The 23,190-nt window shown below is 43.3% G+C and overlaps 4 protein-coding genes across 9 annotated transcripts in view; 2 read left to right on the top strand and 2 right to left on the bottom strand.

Annotated features, from left to right (window-relative positions):
• The window catches only part of foxo1a (forkhead box O1 a), a 28,185-nt gene extending 21,394 nt beyond the window's left edge, over positions 1-6,791 (bottom strand). Inside the window, exon 1 of the mRNA XM_030399032.1 lies at positions 5,780-6,791. Within this exon, the coding sequence (XP_030254892.1) occupies positions 5,780-6,433 (654 nt within the window). The 5' untranslated portion in view covers positions 6,434-6,791. The remainder of the gene's footprint in view (positions 1-5,779) is intronic.
• Positions 6,792-8,216: 1,425 nt separating this feature from the next.
• Positions 8,217-13,086, top strand: slc25a15a (solute carrier family 25 member 15a). 5 transcript variants are annotated; one of them, XM_030440829.1, is made up of 7 exons: positions 8,217-8,577; positions 8,655-8,756; positions 9,388-9,646; positions 10,749-10,889; positions 11,204-11,379; positions 11,478-11,636; positions 12,775-13,086. In XM_030440829.1, the coding sequence occupies exons 2-7, from the start codon at positions 8,702-8,704 to the stop codon at positions 12,894-12,896; spliced, it is 912 nt and encodes a 303-aa protein (XP_030296689.1). In that variant the 5' UTR covers positions 8,217-8,577; positions 8,655-8,701; the 3' UTR covers positions 12,897-13,086. The 5 variants fall into 5 exon arrangements, with proteins under 5 accessions (XP_030296689.1, XP_030296681.1, XP_030296686.1 ...); XM_030440821.1 differs by having other exon boundaries at positions 8,665-8,756; XM_030440826.1 differs by having other exon boundaries at positions 8,217-8,567.
• Positions 13,087-14,370: 1,284 nt separating this feature from the next.
• On the top strand, positions 14,371-19,574 carry stoml3a (stomatin (EPB72)-like 3a). The gene is made up of 7 exons (XM_030395682.1): positions 14,371-14,649; positions 16,819-16,922; positions 17,292-17,364; positions 17,524-17,606; positions 17,776-17,979; positions 18,817-18,951; positions 19,060-19,574. Exons 1-7 carry the CDS (start codon positions 14,571-14,573, stop codon positions 19,249-19,251), a joined length of 870 nt encoding a protein of 289 aa, XP_030251542.1. The 5' UTR covers positions 14,371-14,570; the 3' UTR covers positions 19,252-19,574.
• Positions 19,575-20,198: 624 nt separating this feature from the next.
• The window catches only part of mtus2b (microtubule associated tumor suppressor candidate 2b), a 29,519-nt gene continuing 26,527 nt past the window's right edge, over positions 20,199-23,190 (bottom strand). For both annotated transcript variants that reach the window (XM_030395671.1, XM_030395662.1), the window contains exon 15: positions 20,199-23,131. In XM_030395671.1, the coding sequence (XP_030251531.1) occupies positions 22,924-23,131 (208 nt within the window). In that variant the 3' untranslated portion in view covers positions 20,199-22,923. The remainder of the gene's footprint in view (positions 23,132-23,190) is intronic.

Here is a 23,190-nt window from a genome sequence, read left to right on the forward strand (position 1 = left end):
TCTTGTTATGCAACTCCTAACAAGTGTCACCCAGTCTGAACTTAAAGCATTCTGGGGCTCTGCCTCGCTCTCTTTCTTTCTCTTCATGCCTTAATGTTTCTATGAAGACAGTAAGTGGTTAGCTCCATCGAGTTTGACTGAGGGGGGTCCAGTAACCCTTCAAAGCACTAAGTGTGCCCTGCTTTGTGCAGAGGCAGAAAACCAGGAATGGAGAGGCGGGCGGCGCAGGCAGGAAATGGGGAGGAGGGCGCGGAGAGCTCCTCCAGCCCTTTGCCTGAGAAACACAGCTGCCCCTCATGTCTTGGGGCAATGCCAAGGTTGGACTCCTCGACTGCATCAGGGGGGTGAGAGGTGTGTGTCTGTGTGTGTGTGTGTGTGTGTGTGTGTGTGTGCTGAACCAGTAGAAACAGGAGGACTGCTGTTCTATCCAATTCCCTGTCCTACTAATACACATTCAGACTCAGAGAGACAAGCAGTTTGATATGAAGTGCAACCAGCTTTGTGCTCACTCAGGATCTAAACTCTTGGCGTCTGCATTTCTGTAAGCCATGTTCCCCGGGTCCATGGGAATATACATCTTAAATAAGGACCTTAACAACAATCAGGAATACATCTACAATTAAGGTTCATAAAACAAAACCAGGTTACAGGGTATGTGACTCAAAGACAAAATTATTCATCAGTGGTGTGATGTCCGAATCGGGTTGGGAAACATACTGCAAGACAATGGAAATCCATCAACCGGCGGGGAAAGCGGGACCTTCTGGTGGGATAAACACTCTGAGTCACACAGGATTCTGCTCTGACACAACGGGGAGAGAGCTCAGAGATTACTTTTAAACTTCTGGGGTGAAAAAACGTGGGTTCATCCTCACTCCTGTTTATCAACCTGACTGCAGCAGGGATCCACAGAGGCGACCTCCATTGTCAGGTGTTTATGTTGTGTCACGCTGACTGCCTGCTGGAGCTGCGGGGGCAATAAACTTTACCTCATGAACGTATCGTTACAGAGAGGGGAGACCTCGGTTTATCAGGTTGTTGACCTGAATTTAAAACCACATACACCTTGGTCCGTGCTCTTGCTTGCCATCCGATTGCTAATGTACAATAAATGGGCTGATGATGGGGCTGTAATCGGTCCATGGAGTAACCTGCCCTTGGAAAAAACGTATAACGGCCACAGCAAATATGAGATGCCTCACGTATTCAGATGGACGCTTTATGTCATCACTGTGACTCAATCAAGACAACTTGCATTCTTAATATCAATGAGTAGCTTGGATCTGTGACCCATGACATGGTCATACAATCACGCCAGAGATGCAGAAATTCCACTCGCATCCCGACCTGCTACACCACCTCTGCTCTCCTCTCGTGATACCTACGGTGTTTACTGTAAGACTGAGAGGGATTGGAGTCAATGAGTGCATTTACACGGTAATGACCCTGCTGTCACTTGCTGTACAATCCGCTCTGACCTGCGTGTTTGTCTGCTCCGGCACAGTTTGTTTTGAGATCCGTGGGAGTGTTTACCAGCGTAGGCTGAGGAATTTCGAGTCAAGAGAGCGCCGTGTACAGAGAAAACCTGCGACTGAATTGATCTCGATACTGACATCAAAGAGCACCTGAGCCATCCCGCTCCGCCGGCTGAAACCAAATATTTATCTTGTGGTGACGTACGTATAGTAGAGAAACACAAGAAAGAACAGAATTTTGGCAGGCGTGCAAGGATGTGCGAGTACTGCGTATATTGTGTCACACTTGAAATATATACGATTATAACATTTGGAGGGAGATAAAGAACAAAAACTGTGGACAGAAAGAAATAACCAGCTCTGCAGAGAGGTTTGGTGATACATAATTTGCGCCATCTGCTCCTCTTCCTGTGTGATGGCGCCCTGTGCCAGGGCCAGTGTCCAGTCCACTCGGAGAGCTTCTCCAAGCTGGTCCCACCTGGCACAACTGTCCTCACACTCACACTGTCGCAGACGGCCTGAGAAGTGTGGGGGCTGTCGTGACTCAGTTTAGACACGACCGACTGTGGAGGATCGGCAGCGCTGAGAAACGAGTTCGGCCTCAAACAATTACAGAGCAGACAGCCTTAATCACAGTTTAATGAAAACTTCATGTGCTTGCACCCGATCACTTCAGGTGAGCCTCGACTGCTCCGAGAGGGAGAAATGATCCCCGGTTAACGAAAGTGAATCACAACCGATGTCTTAGGGGCTGAGCGGTCGATGGTGCCGAGAATTGAAGCGCCTGTGTTGTGAACTCCTGTCATCGTGAACGCTCCAACACCACAAAACTCAAGCCTGCATACATACTAATTGTCTGTGGGCGGAAAAATGTGTCTTTTACGAACTTTGAAGAGGAATCTATTTACTCCGAACCTGTGTTTGATCCTCACTGAAAAGTCAACGTAAAAAAACTTGTTTTAGCTTTCTTTTTTTTTGATGTCTAGACATTTTGCAGAGCTGGTGTTTCTGAAAGGAGGTATGCCACACGATTTACATATATTCATGTTTTCAATCAGCCACGTTGCCTCAGTCCAGACAGACTATAACAAGACACTCGAGGATCAGATAGCTCGCCTCGCAAAGCAACAACCCTTATCCTCGCCGAAAAACGGAAAAGGACAGAATCACGGAGTTAAACAGATATTATAAATCCACTGAAGAACACAACAAAGCCCATATGGCTGCACACAGAATCGCCATTCTACATTGTCATGTTCCCTCAGTTCCTCTCTGGCTCTCGCCCCGGCTCATAAGTAAGCTCGCTCTGAAGAGAGACAATGTGTGATAGCCCCCCTGTGTGGAACCGAGGGGAGCTCTATGAATAACTCCCCTCGCAGCAGTGAATGGCACTTTGCTTTCCCACAGTATTACTCAGTCTACACCCCCAACATGGCAGGATAAGCAGCAGGCCCGGGCGGTGCCTGAGCGCCCCTCTCCGAGCCGCCAATCACACAGTAACTGTTGCATTGACGGAGCAACGCAGGGAAACTTCACGCCGATGAAGGCACGAGACATGCTCAGCGTCTCAGTCACTGGGACTCTGTCGCATGTTTTACAGACATGTGAATGATCTACTACTGTAGAGGTAATGACGCTGGAGATAGTTAACTCACTTCTGAGCTGCACTCTTCTTTATGATAACTTTCTAATTACACTGTGACCAGTCGGTGTGACTGAGAAACTGTTGACCGCAGCTGTGTGTTCTGGTAAGTGAGACGATGGCACCGCTGCTGACAATCCTGCGGCGAGCGAGAAGTTGATTTCTTAACAAAAACGCTTACTACAACAATTTTACAGCTAAAAAACTACGGATGGGAAACACGGTGCTTTCTTTCTGAGAATTTCAACACCAGCTCTGATTCTTTTCTCGGTTCATACTTTGCAACGTCAGACTCTACATGACTAACGCTCTCCTCAGTTTGCGTTCTGAGGCGCCGCCTCGGGTCCTCATTAAAGGTCTCACAATTTCAACTCTGAATCAAAATTTCATCGTTTTGACCTATCAGCTTTGTTTATCAAAATCAAAATCAGGATTGCTGATTCTGCAATTCTGTATATTTTTATCGCCACCCCCTGCCTACTGGCGCACAAACGTCCAACGACGACACAGCTAGCTCACCGAGGGCCTGCAGCTGCACCTCCAGACTCTTATCCTGTGTGCACCAAGACGATCAGCTGACCGGCACTGGAGGTAACTGTGACAGAGATCCTTCATTGATTTGTTTGGGAAGAGGGTTTACTCTGGACACATTTGAGAACCCGGACATCGTAATAACCTGAGTGTTGAATTGTGTTGTTTTTTTTTAACACAACCTAAAAGAAATACTTTTCTTTTTAAAAACTGTTTGAAAACACCAATGTCCGTTCTCCCCACAGATTTAGTTGCAATTTCCCACATTAATGCAGCTTTTTTAGTTTTGTTTGATCAGTTAGCCAGAAGTATTTTGGATGAGCCTTTACTTACTGCTCACTGGGGGAAGAATGATCTTTTTGGTCCTCTCAGCAACCATTTATCGATGTCCATACCCCTTCAATACTTTGAAGCATTAGTCTATAGAGCTTTTCTATATCAGTCTGATGTAATGATTTGAAAAGTTTGATTTGTGTGCCACTCCAGTTAATAGAGTGGTCAAAATAAGAACATTTTACATACAAGTCATAGAAGCTGTAGAATAAAATAGATGCCAAAGTGCTGATGCATGGGAAGAACACAGTGTTGCCTTTCCTCGAGGAACCAAACAAACACCGCCACCCTCGCAACACACTGCCCAGCGCCCGCTCTGTTTACAGTGTGTATTTCACCACGCTGAGGGGGTTTTTCCACCCATATAATCGGACTGACGGGACGATGTTTGACAGCTCAACATGTGTGTTGTCAGTTTTTGTAAACACTGAGGTCAAGCGGACGAATGGGAACGCTGCAAACTGCACTTGTCCTCGGTGAACTTGAGAAAATGGCTAAAGGGCAGAAAGCGGTGTGACTTATGACCGATTTTTATTTCCCTGCCTGTATGATTCACAGCTAGAGAAGAAGAAATACTTGATGGCGTTTGTCAGTGACATGAGTGTGTCATCTCTCAGCACATGACTCAAACATGGGAGCCTCCTCTGTCGGGGGGGGGGGAAAAAAACAACAAAAACAACAAAAAAAAAACACTCTGCGACTGCTTTAAATTTTCCCCGAGAGTCCAGACGGCCTATAACAGGGGGAAGCCGTAATAAATCTTTCGCCGTGTGACTGCAGGCTCAATATGATTTCCCGCTGGGAGAGTAGACTGTCATCAATTTATTGTCAGACACCACTGAAACTATGTGTCTCCAAAGTGAGGTTTACGCCCTTCAATAGTGTTCAGTGGGAGGGCCCGTCACACCACATCTGAAATTTTAAGTCCCCTCTTGTGTAATGTGTTGGACGGCCTCCAGGACACATGAATGCTTCTGGTATCTCATTACGACACAGACCCGTCCCGGCTCCATTCAAAGCACACACTCAGATAGGGGGGGGGGAAAAACCCCACTGATTTAGCCTTAAAATCTATCATTAATTTTACAACAACAGCCGGGGGAGGAAAGTGCCTCAAACATACCAGAGCCTGAACTCACAGCGTTTTCAAAAAAAAAAAAAAAAAAGCACACTGAGGGAACTGGCAAAGAGAGAGAGAGAGAGAGAGAGAAGAAGAAGAAAAAAACCCTGTTGAGTCAGCAGACTCATATAAATCACATACTGCAGGGAGAAGTCAGATGACTGTCTAAGGTCATGGTAGCAATTGGTCAGTTTGCTGAAGTGCCATAACTGGAGGGATGACAATGAAGGGGAGCAAATGACAAACAGTTTCGCAGCACATTGACTCTCAGTGCATCCTCCTTTGTCTAAACACTGTGGTGGTGAGGGTGAGGGGGGGGGGGGGGGGACACACATCACAAGGATCGGATGCAAATGTCTGCAGGAGTGATAACCACATAGATGATGCAGAGGAAACATAAGCAAACCCTGACCAAGAAGCATGGTGCAGTCACAATAAGATGACTGTCAAACGAGTCAGAAAAATCCAGAAATCCCTGCAGGGGTCTGACAGAGATACCGCAGGAGATTACAAAAAAATAAATAACGTAGCATTGAGCACAATAAAGTCCCTGTGAAGTGCCACAGACAGACAGCACACACACGCACACGCACACACACACACACACACACACACACACACTGTATCTCCTGATTGGAGTAGCAAAAAAAACAGCTCAAATCAAATAAAAAATCGTACCTTCCAGCCTGCAGAGCTGTTGCTGTCCCCCTTGTCCTTGAAATAAGGCACACTCTTCACCATCCAGTCATAAATCTGGGACAGAGTGAGTCGGCTCTCGGGAGAACTTTCGATAGCTTTGGTTATGAGGTCTGCATATGACATATTCCCCCACGCGTTTCGCCGGGAGGAGCTGCTCTTCCTCTGGGCAGCGGCGGCAGCTGCGGCCGCCGAGGACGAAGTGCCCACCGGGGAGGAGAGCAGAGGCACCTGCTGCTGCTGCTGCTGCGGCTGCTGCTGCTGCTGATGGTGGTGATGCGGGAGTTGCGGGTTCTGGTGCTGCTGCTGCTGCTGCTGCTGATGTTGCTGCTGATGTTGCTGCTGTGGAGGTTGCTGGTGGACGCAGTTCTCCTGACACTGGAAATCAGTGCACAGGATGACAGGCTTCTGCTCCGTGAAGTCCTCGGTCTCCTCCAGCAGGCTGAGGTTGTTGATGAAGTCGCTGTTGCCGGCGGGCTCCTGCTTCACGGACGGCACCGGCGAGGACGTGTTGGAGTCGCCCGGGTTGATGAACTCCGGCCGGGGCAGGGGCCAAGTGCACGACCGCGGCCGCGACAGGGGCTCAAAATCCGGGTCGATCTCCACCAGGTGTGGCTGCTGGGCCGCTTCCGCCATGGTCGAGAGGTGACGGAGCCAAGTGTTACAATGTCACGCAAAAGTGACGAGCCTGTCGCCCCTTCTGAAGCGGCAACTTCGCCTCTCAAATGTGCGCGCACACGCGATAAATGTGTCCGGGAAAAACAGAGCTCCGCCTGGGCGCAAAGTCTGCACTGACAGTCACATCCCAAGCCGGTCCAAATCTGTGTTAACAACAATAAAAAGTGTGTTCGTAAAAAGGCATGTCATGAGGAGAAGAAGTTGTGTGAGTGTCCAGAGTGTGTCGAGCCGTCGGTGTGTTGTTGTTATCCAGTAGTAGTGATGTTCCGTCTGCGCCCCGGACAGCCTGTTGACTCTCTGAGCTGTTCAGCATGTGAGGACTTACTGGAACTATCATTTGTCCGATGACGCCGCCCACATCTGACTGACAGCGCGAGGGAGCCAATGAAAAGCGTCAAAAGAGTTAGGTGAAAGGAAAAAAAAAAAAAAGACCTTGTTTTCATTCTTTCGTCTAGTAAACATCGTATCTGAGCACCAAAATGAACTTTTTTTTTTTTTTTCCTCCAGTCAGCCGTGTTTCTCTCTGAGGATCAGCTCACCAGGGTCTGACTTTAAATTAAACTGCGGCCGTTATTTCACACATTACCTCCACACCCCCCATTACCCCTGAATTTCTGAAGTGGTGTTTGGATGTATATAGAATCCTAATAAAAATATATTTTGGAAAAATCATCTGCCATCTGATATATATGACAAATGAAAAACAACCTCTCACATCAGGCTGTACTTCGGAGGCAAATAGGGCTACACCTTTAAAACACCGATACTTAATATATATGATACAATATGTGTGTATTAACAGAGCTGCAGCAATTAATCGATTGGTGTTCAACTCTTACATTAACCACCAAAAACGGTTTAAAATTGTTTTTTGGGTTTTTTTTTTCAGTCATAGTCTGAACTAATTTGATTCCATTTGAATATTTCCCGGTTCCTTCGCTCCTCTAACACAGTAAACTGAATATTTATGGGTTGTGGACAAAACAAAACATTTGTGGACGTCATCATGGGATTTCAGAAACAGTGATCGTGAATTTTAACATTTTTACAAGTAATCGATTAATAGAGACAACAATCGACAGTTTAATCGATAATCAATGTAATCATCGGTTGGAACTATTCTTTTTTATTATTATTATCATTTTTTATAAGAAGGCATACTGAAAGGAAATAGACCGGTCGGTGTCCTCAGCTGCAGGTTGACAGCTCCTGTCGGACCTGCAGCTGTTCGCTCTTGGCATGGAGCGACATCTTGTGGTCATCATTAGGTATTACAGCCAGACGCTCGTCTCTTCCGTGTCGTGCTCCCTCTTCACTCAGCGTGACAAAGAGCTGAAATCGGGCTTTTTTTTTGCCCCTTTCAAGCCTTCTTATCTAATCAGCCCCAGCCATCAGATTACATGCTGAGATAGGAGGAGGCTGCTCTTATTCCAGTCACACAGCAGTGTCAGACCGATGTGAATTCAAATAAAACTTTGTTTGAACATCAAATAAACGTCCAACTTTTATGGATTAATACTTCAAATTAATAAAAGCAAAGTTAAACACAAAGCGAGGAGAAAATAGAGTAATTTTCTCAGCAGTAGGATCACCAGAGGATATTTAGAAGTCATATTTATTAAAGGCAGTGTAAAGATGGAACGGTCCAACCCTGATTCATATGCTTGAATTTTGAACAGCTTCCTGCACTGTCGCTGCTTCCTCTTGCTAACTTGAATCCATCTTGCGTCTGCGCCTGGTGTGCGTAAAGCGCGCACCTTGGCTCACGCGTGGGAAGACACAACTTGATGCAATCCGCACAGAGATTACTTCAGACGTCAAGAAAACGAAAGCACACGACGATGTTCCCACGGCTAAAACCGGGCTGAATGCAAAGGAAATCCGCACCATGACCTCTGTTCCTGAAAATGCGACTGTCATTATGCGATTGGAGATGCTCATACTGAAACTTAAAGGACGTGATCTGGTGCAGGCGACTCAAACTCGTCTTGTGCTCCCTTGGGGCAACGTGCTGACTGCCTGAGGTGCAGTAAATGCTGGTGCTGTTTATGAGCGACAAAAAGGTGAATATCAACCAGCTGGGAGAGCACAGGTGAGATCAGGTGTGTCCTGACATCACTGTCCTCTATTGTAGTTTCACAACTTTGCATTTTATTACTAATGTTCCTTATTGTACAAGTTTCTTTCAGTATAAAGTTTCAGGTTCACAGCGTCTTTTGAATCATCATGGCTCCAAGTCCCACGATACAGGCGATCATCGACACCTCAGCTGGATCAATAGGTGGGTTAACTATCTATCTATCTATCCCTCTATCTCTCTATCTATCTATCTATCCTTTTATTCTGACAAAACATCTCCGGGCTACTGCAGAAACAGGCAAACCTTTTGATAAAAATAGTGACTCTATTTGTATAGAGCCTTTAAAAAAGGTTTGTGCTTTACACACAGTGTTTGTGTTGGTAATCGCAAATCCTAACAGCAGACAGTGTAACAATACATCAATAAATGAATAGGTAAAATCTGGATAGTAAAACAAAGCTACTATCATCTCAATCAGGTGTCCGACATTTAGAATGCGGTACGCCGAAGTTAACCACTGCAACACACAGCAGTGAGATTATTTGTCGATGAACTGTTCATTGAAGATCCTCGGTAGAAAGGAAACTGTTGTCTTTGGTCGTGATGTGATGAGATCAGCAGCATTAGTCTGTGTAGTGTACAGATCTATAAGCTCATATTCGACAACTAAAGTCTCCTCCGGCTGCATTTCTGAAGGAAAAACACAACCCACTGTGAGTCTGTGTACCAACGTTTGGAGAAATCGTGACAATAAAAGGTCTTTAAACCATCGTGACATCCATTTTTATCGTCTTTAATTGAGTCTCGGACCTCTGCTGACATCCTCCCTCAGGTGGCACGGCTTGTGTGCTGAGCGGTCAGCCGTTTGACACCACGAAGGTGAAGATGCAGACGTTCCCCAAACTGTACCGCGGCTTCTTCCACTGCTTCATGTCCACCTACAGGGAGGGGGGGCTGCGTGGGTTCTACAAAGGCACGACCCCGGCCATCGTGGCCAGCATCAGCGAGAACGCTGTGCTCTTCTTGAGTTATGGTCTCTGTCAGGATGTGGTCCGCTACGTGTCCAAGACGGACAAAGGGGCCAAACTCAGGTTTGATATCAACATTTCTATGCATTTATTCATGTGTCCATAATAAGTTTACAGTGTTACTTCTGGTAAGTGTCGGTCATGAGTTGCTGCTTCCTCTATCTACACCCTGTAGAGGAAGGTCTGTCACGTCTGGCTCCGGCCACACAGTTTTACGTCACTGTAAAGTGAATGCGTTTGGGTCTTTTGGGGACACGCTACAGAATGTGAATAAGTTTCTCCTCAAGCTGAACAGCAGGGACAGACTGGCAGCGATCATGTTGTTTGGAGACAAATTACTGCAGAGATGGTGAATCATTCAATTATTTCTGAGACATTGTTACAGCCAAGGGCAGAGTTGTGTACGCTATTTACATCCTTCTCCAACATCCCGCCTCAGAGAACAGACTAACCTGTCGAGCAGCTCACAGTTTTCCCGTCTGGATTGAAGCAGCTGGACTGGAAGAGTTCGCTTTTTACAGACGTTCTAGAGATTTCTTTCTCTGTGGAAGAAACACATGTTTGGCTTTGTTCCGGATTTTACTACTTTACCCCGACCAGGACACTCATTAACGAGGGAAAAATATATAAAATGGGATGAAGAACAATACATTTATTTTAATTGGATGTAAGGTTAATAAATGGCGCTTAACATTTAATTCTGAGAAGTTTCTGGTTCACTACGCGTCATAGGCGTGTCAACAAAGGAAAATAATCTTACATATATTTTACTCAACTCATTGTAAATTACACTTCATTCCAAATTGACATACACAAATAAGTCCAAACCATTTCCAGGTTAACTCCGGTCAGCAAATAGGGAAACTTGTTCCACAGCTAACTGAGCTTATTAGCTAACGGCAGCCGGCTACAGCCACTCAGTTGTCAGTCACACTCTTATGATATGCTGCCCCCTGAAGTTTTGGAGCTACCTTTGAATTCTTTCCATATTTTGGGCCCGAGCACCTTTAATGAGAAGCTGACTTTGAGTACTTTTGAGACAGAAACCGTTCTATCAGGCAATGGCCTCTTATTATAGGAAGGAATATTTGTTTTTGTCTTCCTGTATGCACACTAAAAGCTCCGTGTGTCTTTCTGCTATTGAATCCTTCCCATTGCTCATCAGTGATATTCAGAAGGCATCCGCAGGCTCTTTAGCCTCCATCTTCTCCGCCATGGTGACGTGCCCCACCGAGCTGGTGAAATGTCAGCTGCAGGCCATGCACGAAATGGAAGCGAGTGGCAAGATCGTGACCGGGCAGAGAAGGTTGGTGGGACCGAACCGAGACACGGGAACGAGCAGAACATTTAGTTTTTTACACTTTTTTATTCATTTATTTATTTTTAGATTTATTTTATTTGCACTATACAACAAACAAATAAAATTAACAACATCCAGAAGAAGCAGATTGTGCAGATGAGATCAGAATACCAAGTGGGGCTTATAGAATGAATCTCACCTCCTTACTTCAATACAACATTAATTAAAAAATGACAATCCACAACATGTAATAATAATAATAATAATAATAATAATAATAATAATATTAATAATAAATAACTTCTGACTGTGTTTTCCAGCACACCGTGGACGGTCATGAAGACTGTGTTGAAGACAAGCGGTCCCCTGGGTTTCTACCAAGGACTGACTTCCACCATCGTGCGGGAGATGCCGGGTTACTTCTGCTTTTTCGGGGCCTATGAACTGTGTCGCTCTAAATTTGCAAAGCACATGGGCACGGACAAGGACAGCATAGGTCTGGTTGTTATTTCACATTTAACTTTAATCCGCCGTCTTTGCAGTTTGCACTTGCTTCTGTGATCCGCACCCACAAAATACTTCTGGTCTTCGTAGGTGTCCTTCCGCTCATGTTCAGTGGTGGATTCGGAGGAGCTTGTCTGTGGCTGGTGGTCTATCCCATAGACTGTACGAAGTCCAGGATCCAGGTGCACGCTTTAACTGGGAGGCAAGCGGGCTTCATAAAGACCTTAACGGGTATCATACGCACTGAGGGTAAGATATCAATTACAACTAGGAGCACAAGTGTTTTCTTAGCAAACAGGGAGAATGAAACTAGTCAAGTGTGCACGGTATAAAGAGTATCCAACATAACAGCAACACAGCAGGCTAGGATGGAAATTTGAATGTGCTTACAACATAAAACATGCAAAAAAAGAAAGAAACATGGCAAAATTTCTCAGATAAATGTCTGCGTACCCACAGCTGTGAAACACTTGAGATAGTTGAAGTACCTAAAGAGGTTAAAATGACCGTGGGGTGTCCTCGAAGTAGCTGAAGATTCGGGTTGAGCATGAGCTCTGAAAAAAGATTTAAGTGTTTTACACGTTTCAGACCAGAGCGGCCTCTAAAGGGTATTTTTATTCCACTGGTTTCTGTAAACCAGACGCTGCAGTGTGTGAAAAACCACAGTCTGACCCGATTTGCACATTTAGTCGAATATGACTGTATATCTCATCTCTGTCTGAATGCTTAATGCACTGAGTCACAGCCACATGCCACACCATCCGCACCATCTGTTGGCACCGAGGGCCTCAGAGTTCGCAGAACGGGTCGGATACTTGTAGAATTTCTTCAGAAGAACAGTAATTGATTAATTAAAGGTTTTTTTTTGTTTTTTTTTAAACGACTCTTGAAAGCCAAAGCTTGAGACTGTAAATGTTTGTTGACGTGACACATATAAAGCTCCACTTACAGTCACGCTGGCTGAGCGCAGTATATTAGACTGTCAGAATTTGAACGTTAACTTGTGTAACGTAAACTGAAGTAGAAAGTAAAATCTTAGCTAAAACTGCAACACCAGCCCTGAGTTACAGAAAACCAAACAGGCACAAAAGTAAAAAAAATTATTATTCTGATCCATTTTGAAATGTTTTAATGTTTTTTTTCTGAAAACAGGTGAAAAAAAATTGAAAATGGATGATCGGATTACTTCTCAGGGCCTCTGCACTGAGTCCAAGCTTTTAGACTTTTTTAGACTTTTTTTAGCCTTTGAAAGCCGTAATAGCGCCACCGCCGGTCTGACTTGGACGCAGCGTGTGAAGCATTTTGTCAGGAAGTGGCCCGAGCTGGGTGTCTGACTCATCCGAGGGGAATGGCCTGTGTAGCTGTTTGACTCTGTCTTGTCCCGCAGGTCTCACCGCTCTGTACTCTGGCCTCACTCCTACCATGATACGCACCTTCCCTGCCAACGGAGCCCTCTTCCTGGCTTACGAGCTCAGTCGCAAGTTTATGATGGAGGCAGCTGGTGCCTGATGTGGACGGTCGTTAGGTATTCTGCTGAAGCCCTGCCATGTCTTCTAGTATTTTTAAAATGAAATGACTAAACGTTTTATTGTGTTTCTATGTAAAATATACAAATACTGTGGTTTTGGTAATGGCTGTATGTTTGAATATATTGTGAACAAACAGTGATTAAGAAATAAAGCATTAATCCTCACATCCATAAGTCTTACTGTAATACTTAACCTTTTTTTTTTTTTTTTTTTTTTTTTTTTTTTTGTTTGTGTTAGTTTCTTTTTATCAGCTAAAGGATGTTCTGCTGACCTCACTACCTGACGATCCTGTTCACAGTAAACTAAAGCTTCCTCCCGCAGCAGAAAAGTTGTTCTTACTTCTTGATGCACTGGAGTAAAGATTTGGTCAGAAACCGTACTCTTTTTTTCATAACACTAATAAAAGGCATGATAAAAGTTGTCATTTAAAGGAACATTTCGACCAAAAATGCAAATTCAGTCATTAGCTACATTTGCGTAGGAGAATGCCACAACGGTGTTCTGCTGAGAAAGTCTAGACATTTTAAATTTTTGGGTAAAAGGTTGTATTTAAGAAAAACATCATCTTATGGGAGGGTGCAGTCTGTAATATACTTTCTGTTTCCAACATGCCGATTGTCAAAGCAAAACTTAAGATACAGGAGGAAGTCAATCTTCTGCCTTTCTTGGAAACAATTTTGAAAAAAAACCAAAAAAAAAGTAAAAAAGCTGCCAGTAATTGTGAGTAATCCAGCTGGACTGACTGTACAACAGATTTGAGCCCCTGAAAAAACAAAAGAACGCACACCCTGATGTTTTTAAAAACATGTTTTTCCTTCCATTACCATAAACTACCAAGCCGTCCGCCCACGCCACCATCTTGCTTGGATTTTAAACTCCTGTGTTGTAGCGTTGTCAACGAATCAGCCTGGACTCGCAGGAACTCATCGTGTACTGTAGTGAGCCGTCACGTGGCCGAGTATCATGTGACAGCTGATTAATCCTCACTGGAAAATGTCGGCAACAAGCAGCTCACATGTACACACACACACACCGTGTTCTTCACTGCTATAGATGACAGAACTGACATGGTTTTTACAGTGTAGTCGATCTGTTTTACATGCTGTTATCATGTAAATTTGCAATCTATATGAAGTCAGTGAAGTTCATTTCCTTTGGTAAGTTTTGGTGTCTCCTCCTCTCCGCCTCACAAGCGCTTTGTCTATGTATTTAACACTCTCCTGAAACCTCCTTGCACATTTTAAATACTGGTTAAACTTCCATTCTAGGGAAGGAGAGACATGATCACGTCTTCTTGTGCCTGCACCCGCTCTCACATTTCACGACTTGGATGCAACCTATTGTTTATTCATAACCTGCACCCAGCAGGTGTCAGACTACTGGATGTGAATGTATAATGGGGAGAGCACAAGAGCTCAACTCATAGCTCTCCATCACAGGAGCAGCATAGAAACTGCTTCTGCTGTATGGTTCATGTTACCTGCTGACACTTGCCAACCAGGTGAGGTGGGAGTTTATGTGTGTGTGTGTCAGGCTCATGAGATGCAGCAGGTGATGGGGGACGTGAACAGGCCACACCCCGCAGGGAGAGCGGGCAGGTAAACAAGTGCAGCGCTGCTTCGCTCGCTCCATCGCAGCGGCAACATTCTCACTAATGATCTCAACAACGTCCAGCACGGCCGAGATGGTGACACAAGGCAAGTTTCAGGTCAACGCTGTGGATACCGTCGAAGGTAAGGACTTCTTATGATCTTTTAAAAGTGCGTGTTTCACTTTTTCTGTCATTACATTTGTTTTTTTGTAAATGTTAAATGAGTGGGAAAGTCTGTAAGCATGCCAAGGATAATCAATACAGTTGAGGGCCCCAGGGTGCTGTTTTTAAGGGACCCAGGAATTCCAAAATCTAGAGTTAATATAATTGTCTTCAACGCTTTCTTTTTACTTACAATGTTCATTATCATTGTGATTCAAAAGGCATTTTTTCATGATAATAGTTTACTACACTACAACACACAGTGAGGACACAACAACTGATTCCAAACAAGAAATACTTACTCAAACAAAATAATCTACATACATTTAAAATCTATGTGTAATGATTGAATATGTATTGATACACGTCTTAAGCAAGTTCAGCAAAAGTTGTTTGGTTCCACTTGATGACATCAGTTCCCAGAACTCCCACTGCGACTGAGACAGAGCATTAGTCATGATCCGTCCATTACACCGACTGGCTGCTGGTCTCGCTCACCAGCCCACTCACTCCACAAATAAAACCTGATTCACAACTGGAAGTTTTCTTTTTAGAATGTATTTTTTTTTGGACACTTAAAGATAGAATATGTAACATTTCAACATTAAAATGTGCAACAACAAAACACTGGACCTTTTTGTTCAAATATATATATTTGGTTGAGTTTTGTTCTTACGTAATCTCGAATGTTTCCAACAATGTTCAAACCCAGAATATCCTGGTATTTTTCTGGAGGCCACAGTCCATTTGTCATTTGGTCACCTGTCTCTGTAAGTTGATGGTGCAGAGTAGCAGAGTGAGGAAGGAAGTTGGCAAATGTGACTAAACCACTAAAAAGTAATTTCAGGCATGTTTTGACCCTCATCAGCCACCTTGGCAGTTGAACAAGACCAGGCAGGCCTGTATCTTGATGAATGAGGAGAGAGCCAGAACTCAGTTTTCAATCTAAAAACTGCAGGTATATAGAATCACCATTTGAATTTTTTTTTAATACCTAAAAAAGTTTTAAAACATGCTTCTTTAACAGCTTAAACTTCTGTTACACATGCGCCCGGTTTCAACGACGTCTTTTAACGTGTTTAATGTTTAACGTTGGAATAATCTCACCTTTCTTCATAATCCTGTGCATTAGAGTGATATCACTTCTGGACACACACATTTTTTTTGAAATAACATTAAAGCCCTAAACAAGGATTTAACTCAAATGTAATGCAAACACATTTGTGATGTGATGTGGAACGTTGTGCTGCCAGTATAACATTGTATTAAGTATACTGTTCCTATTAGTGTTTCTATACTCATGAATATGGTTGTTTCTTGTCCACTAAAAGCTCTCTGAGGACGAATGTTCCAGCGTCGTCCTTCAAGAAAGCACTTAAGAATGTCGACCATCCGCTGCCTCCAGCCTCTCAGATCCGAGCCTGATACGTCTGCTTTTTCAGTGCAGATCTAATGTCTTTAGGTTTTAGACCCGAGGGGACATCTTCAAATGCAGTTGCTTCATTTGTCCTTACGGCAGTCCAAAAAAAATCCAAAGATACTCAACATTACAATGAAAAACCAATAAAAGAAAAACAGACATGAGATGCTGGAAGCATTGAATGTTGTTCTCTTGTTAGATGAGAAAATGAACAACAATAGACGAAGAGACCTACTTCATAAGCAGAGGTCACATCGAGCTCTCAGTCATTGTGTTTTGCATTTTTTCTCCATTTTTATAGAGTACAGCTATTGACAAGCTAATCAACAGAACAATCAGCACATTCAAGATAACTGATATATTAGTCAGCTGCAGCCCTATTTACTGGAAAAAATTAAATCTCATATCCGCTCTGTAGCTCCATCACAGTGTAAAAATTCTAGGAACGATACATAAATAGTTGAGCTGCCTTACACAACATGCCGGGACTCAGGTGGATTTGAAGTTACGTGACATCCCTCAGAGATTAATTACCTCATTAGTGACAAATGAGACGTCTCGCTGCCTGGTTGCATCAATGTTTTGTGTCACCTTTAATAAAAGGTGCCGTCCCACTGGGTCGTATTGTGTTTAAACTGTTTAACGGTGTCGCAAAATGAATACAAACAGTTTTCTCACAGAGGTGCAAGACAGGTGCCCTGTGAAATGAAATTTTTACTCTCTCTGCAGATAAAAGCTCAGGCAGACTGGGATGTTTCGGGTGGATACTCGTCCTCGTATCCCTCCTCTTCATTGCACTTACCTTCCCGCTCACATTATTTATGTGTGTCAAGGTGGAGTATATTTTCGTTGTGGTACGCTACTGATTAGGATTAGACCAGTATTTGATGGGTAAATATCATATATACTGTAGCAGATGGAGAAATTTTAAGCCTTTCCCTTGACCGGTTCGTAAATAATTTTAAACACATTTCCTCATCACTGAAAACATTTACTCTAGCAGGACTACAAGAAACGTTTTTATCCACCAGAACATATGGTTGACAACCATATAAGGCTATTATATTATGGCTAATAAGGCTCTAACCATTGCAGTGATGCATTTGCATTTAACATGTCAGAGTTAACGTTGACCTTTTGCAATAATTCCTTTTTCTGTCTTTCTAATGTTCTTTATGTGTTGCCACCTTTCTACCATCCAGATAGTGAAGGAGTACGAGCGAGCTGTCATTTTTAGGCTGGGCCGCATCACAGACAGGAAACCTAAAGGACCGGGTTCGTCATTTAACCTGTTGCATTACTATAGACTAATACTTTTACAAGTGCAAGATCTGTGTACTCCTTCCTCTCACCTCTCATATAGTGATCTGAATAGATTGCCAAAGTATCTGACTGATGGAAAACTTCCAAATAAAAGCAGGCTCTTTCTTCCAGGACTTTTCTTTGTTCTGCCCTGCACTGATAACTTTGTGAAAGTCGACCTGAGAACTGTGTCCTTTGACATCCCTCCACAAGAGGTACAGTTGCTGAGTTTTATTTTTTACTGAAATCAAAAGTGTGAATCTCATCTGTGTCTCTCCTGCATCCCAGCTTGTCTCCGTCATTAATAAAAAGCTGCTGGTCTTCGTCCTGGGTGATCATAATGGTGGCTGCATCATAATTGGAGCCTTTTTGTCATTGTCGCAGATTCTAACCAAAGACTCAGTGACGGTGTCTGTGGATGGCGTGGTGTACTTCCGCATACAGTGCCCCATCTCGTCTGTGGCCAATGTGTCCAATGCTCACTCATCCACACGACTGCTGGCTCAGACCACTCTGAGGAATGTTCTCGGTACTAAAAACCTGGCAGAGCTGCTGTCAGACAGAGAGGGAATATCTCTCAGTATGCAGGTGAGTAACATGTGTGTTCATAGAGACCCGGAGGGCTCTGAAGAGATTTTTAAAGGAATTGTTGTACGTAAAATAAAAACTAATTTATATTCTGGTGACCCCTAGATTAGTTAAATGTAGGCAACAACAAAAAAATATTCTTCATAATGATTTGTTTGTGTTTTGACCAGGTGCAGAATTTTGAGGCAAATGAAAAAAAAAAAAAGCATCCTGACAAAAACCAAAATGGTCACTTTTTTCACAGATTAAAAACAATATTTCAGAAAATCGAAATATTATCCAGCTGAAGTCATAAACACAGGAAAGAACACAAATAAGTTCAAACTTTGAAAATGAATCGCCACATTTTTTTTTTCTCATTTGCCTCTCAGGGCTTCCGTAGAGTTGTACATTTGAGATGAAAGATGTTTCTTAATATTTGCCTGTTTACACATCCAGCAGACATGGGAAAACTTTATCACCATGTTCTAACCAAGCCCAAAATTCATTCTGTTTATACATATTTTAGTCTAGACTAACAGAAAAGTTCTGAATCTTTAATAGGACCTTTTTGACCTGCTGTGGTTACATTTGTGTGCCTGCTGTTAGGCGCTGTGGGTTCATCGGAGCCTGTTTGCATAAAACTGCTTTCACTTCTGCATAAACAGCAATGATGAAACCAATGAGGCTGAACCAGAGAACAAATGTGCAAAACCCAAATAATGAGTTAATAAAAGCTAAATTAAGATGTTGCATGAGACATTTCAAAGTCATTAGATTGCTTGCTTGATAAAACTATACTGGAGCGAACACTGGTTTTATGTGATGGAGTATTTGCTGTTGAATTATCCTCCTCAGGAATCCCTGGATGAAGCCACTGATCCGTGGGGCATTAAGGTGGAGCGAGTGGAGATCAAGGACGTGAAGCTGCCTCAGCAGCTGCAGAGAGCCATGGCAGCAGAGGCAGAAGCCAGTCGGGAGGCCAGAGCAAAGGTGAGGAGGGAAAATGATGGAGGATTTAATTGGATTTCCTCTTGATACACTCCGACCATGAAAAAGAAGGGGAGGAGGGAGTGACGATCGTGTGCGTCTGTGTTTCAGATCATTGCTGCGGAGGGAGAGATGAAGGCCTCCAGGGCTCTGAAAGAAGCCTCTCTGGTGATCGCCGAGTCGCCCTCTGCTCTCCAGCTGCGTTACCTGCAGAGCCTCAACTCCATCGCAGCCGAGAAGAACTCCACCATCATCTTCCCTCTGCCCATAGACTTGTTGCAGGGATTTATGCATAGGAAGTGACGAATCTAATACCCACTAATACAAAAATGTGGTGAAAGTTGACCCAGTGTGGGGTCAAGATAGCTCTGATGGATGGCTAATTTTACCCAGGAACCCGACAGTAATATAAAAATAACACCATTACTGGGTCAAATTGTGCTAAATTGACCCCACGTTGGCTCAATTTTTAAGCCAGCGTTATTTAATCTGTAGCCAGCAAACTATCAGATTCACGCAGCAGCCATTTTCCTCTGGTATCGTGCTCACGGTGGGAAGCTCAACTGTGCTACTGATTCAGGATTGATCAGCAACTGAAAAGACAACTGATAGTGACAATGTGGAGGGACATCAGCACATTTTTCAAAGTTAATTGAGATATTTGATACCCTGTTAGCTTCTGTAACAGAATAGCTAACTTAAGCATTCAACCACTTCCTAGCTGTAATGACACAAGTACACACACGTAGTCTCAAATGTAAATGCAGATCTTGGAAGCATAATTTAAGCCTGGAAGTGAAACGCACTAATGGACGTCTCTGAATGCTTACTAAGATGTTGTTTTACCTTGAACTATGGCCTAATGCCCCTCAGGATTTGAGTCATCCAACAGCTTTTCTAGTCGCTGATCAACGGGGAAGCGGTGAAATGGAAACAATTTGTCATGTTCATGTGACCTGCAGCCTGGAAGCCAACAGTATGTCAGAGGAAAACGGTTGCTGTATGAATACTGCAATTTGAACAGGTTCGCACTGTTGTTATTGTTGCTGCTGTAAGCTTCAGTGGCAGCTCTTTAGACAACGCCTTGTGCTTTTACCGCTGAACTGCACTCTCATGCATAATAACTTATTACAGAAAGTTTTCTATTTTTACTGAAACAAAAGAAAAGCTTTGTGTCATTTTCCTACGTGAGAATGGAAAATACAGAACAGAATAATGATGTATTTAAAGGTATAAATCCACACCAAATCTCACATTTGAACTCTTATTTTGTTATTGTGATTTAATACTTAAATACAAAGTGCAACATATACAGAATAGACATTAATGTATCATCACTGACCACAATAATTTAACCAGTTAAGCTACAGATGCAGTTCTGGAGGAGGACAGATAAATAAATAAACAAATAATAAATAAATAAATAAATGTAATGCACAAGAAATGTCAAACAGAAATAATGCACATTATTAAGACATGCTTTCATATAACTTACCCAGAGCATGAATTTCTGAAATACTGAATCTTTACAAGAGAAGTCCTGTAAACAATCAAACTGAAGTACCAGCATCCACCCGATACACCGACCTCCTCCGACACTGGATGTAAACTGTAAACAAAACTTCTTATTCTAGTGTCGAACAAACATTCAGTAAATGAGCACAAGGTCGTGTCCACGGGACACAGAGGCAATCAGAGTACCTGATGGAGGGAAATATTGAATAACACACCATCAGCTAATGCAACTCACCTACAACCAAATCCCTGTTTGAGCTAATTGTATGTGTCTGGGGGTGCTGATTATTATATCACAGCATTATTATAATAAAGCAATATTTCTTCAATCTACTTTCATATATGTGTTGACTGCGCTATGCTCTTTAAAATAGTTCAACATATTCTGTACATCCAACTCATTTTTATAGAAAAGGCTATCTTACGGAACACAGTTGGGCTGATTGGTGATGTAAACATGAGCAAAGTATATTTAAAAAAAAAAAAAAAAAGTATAATTAATTGAGAAAAATAAATTTATGGCAGTTGCTTCCCTTCTATTACGCATAATTCTCCTCAAGACCTGAGATTATTCTCTACACTGAGAAAATGAGGTAACAGCTTGCAGGTTTCTTTTCTTTCGAATTCAAAACAAACGATTTTTGCTGAGAGTCAATTGATGTTGAATGTTTAGAAGCCATTTTCATTTTTTTGTCCATGAGGGTTTCTGTGGTTTAATATATCAGAAGACACAGAAAACAATCGGAACGTTTGAGTCCGCTGCAAGAGTGATGATAAGGCTCACTTACAGAAAGCATGTATAACTGTGCGTCTGCAACAAAAGAAACAGAAACTGGATTTGAAATGCATTAAGGTCAAAACGCGATGACGAGAACGGCGACGTCTGCACCATTTATGTCAGATTCTGCAGCACTGGACTCCAGACATGTGACCGCTACAGTACACGATGAACTGCTGTGTTGAAAGACTTACTCTTTGGTGGTTTCTACAGATCCTGCACTTTCGTATGGAGGGAAATTCTTTTGTTTTCTTGATCCGACTGAAGGTAAGGGGCAACGTCTCACATGATAAAATGCGAAGTTAGTCCGAAACGTATAATACAGTGATCTATTTCTTGGTTTCATTTGACCTAATCCTGCTCTGTTTTTATTAGAGAAGTGAGGGGACGTGCGTTTCCCCTTCCAGACCGTCCTCATCAAGAAAAAACATACAGGATGACTGTGAAAGCAGCTTATAACCACCCATGGTTGCGTCTCTTGTGATAGGCAGCGACCTCTAGTGGCCATAGTTAATATTACGGCAGCAACGGAGGTGGTCAGGTCAAGTTATATGAAGAGAATTGTCCACAAAGGGATGGGGTAAAGTTTTAAACTTTCTACCGTACCTATTTTAACCCAAACCATAATGTTTTCCTAAACCTGACTGAGCAGTTTTCTTGCCTAAACCTGACCAAACTGCGAGTGTACAACAGATGTCCGGTGCGCCGCTCGCCGGTGTGCTTTAACGGTCCTGTTGTTTAACGGTGATATTTGTCGTTTTGGGAGTCACTGGCAGTTGACACAATTAGTAGTTTAGGTATGAGGACGTGTTGCCCCTTCACCCCTCTGCTCCGCATCGTCACACTGTAATCCTAAAACTAAAATGCATTATAACTGGAAGACAGAACATGCTTTAAAGAGAGCAATACATGTACAGGTTTTTTTGTTTTTTTTTTACAAATTATAATCAGTATCATAGTTACACTGTGTTGGCAGTTTGGATGGACTTATGAGTTATGTTTGTTGTCATCTTACATTTCAGGTCAAAGGCTGAGATCTAAAGACGGATGGATTGGTTGAGGTTGGATGGCTAAGTAGTCCATTCATACACTCCTGATGTATGAAATCTTTCAGCATGAACAGGTAAACATGCCCCGGAGAAGAATCCACACTTTGAGAGTAGCTGACTGGTAGGTAGGTTTGTGACTGTACTCAAAGTATCGCCTGTGCCTCGACAAACGTTGCTGGTGGGAGAAAAATGGACAGCAAAGGCGCTTCTTGTGTTCGGTTGTGTTGATGTTTGCCATGTCTTGTACGTCCATCATCCTGAGCGCTGGATGAGAAGGTGGTGATGGAGGCAAAATCTTGGGAATGAGGCACCATGACTCTGATCCTGCTCGCTGGAGTCCGCAATGCCCACGTCTTTAATCTGCAGCGCGTCTTTCGGGTGGAGTAGAAGAAGAGGAGGGCAGAGAAGTTCCCTTTTGGAACGATACGGGCGTCATCGTTAATACAATTCTTTAGGTCAGAGATGAAAATTCCTGGGGTTGGACTTTGGAAATGCGTCACATCTCCTAAGAAACAAACGTATCTGTGTCTCTACATAGAGTAAAATCCGAGTCAATTTCAGAGTCAAAAAAAAAAGAAAACAGGGCTTCCGATGCCGAATGAAAGAAAGATACAAGAGCTTCCGTTGACAGTGTCATTGATGGTACGAGTGTGGGCGGGCGGGGGAGCCCGGTCCAGAGGCGGGTCGATGGATGGGTGAGGAGGCGGGAGTCAAACGGGGGCTCAGCTCGCCTGTCTGAAGACGCCACAGCAGCTCCTCGTTAGTGCGACTCAGCCGCTTCTTCTCGTTGCTCTCCTTCTCCACGTTCACCTGCAGGTTGGCGTTCTCCGCTGAGAGTTGCCTGAGACAGAAACATCATTATTAACACGTGCTGCATTTCTTAATTTTTAAAAAAAAATG

Source organism: Sparus aurata, chromosome 2 (genome assembly GCF_900880675.1).
Source record: "Sparus aurata chromosome 2, fSpaAur1.1, whole genome shotgun sequence".
Classification (NCBI taxonomy): Eukaryota; Metazoa; Chordata; class Actinopteri; order Spariformes; family Sparidae; genus Sparus; species Sparus aurata.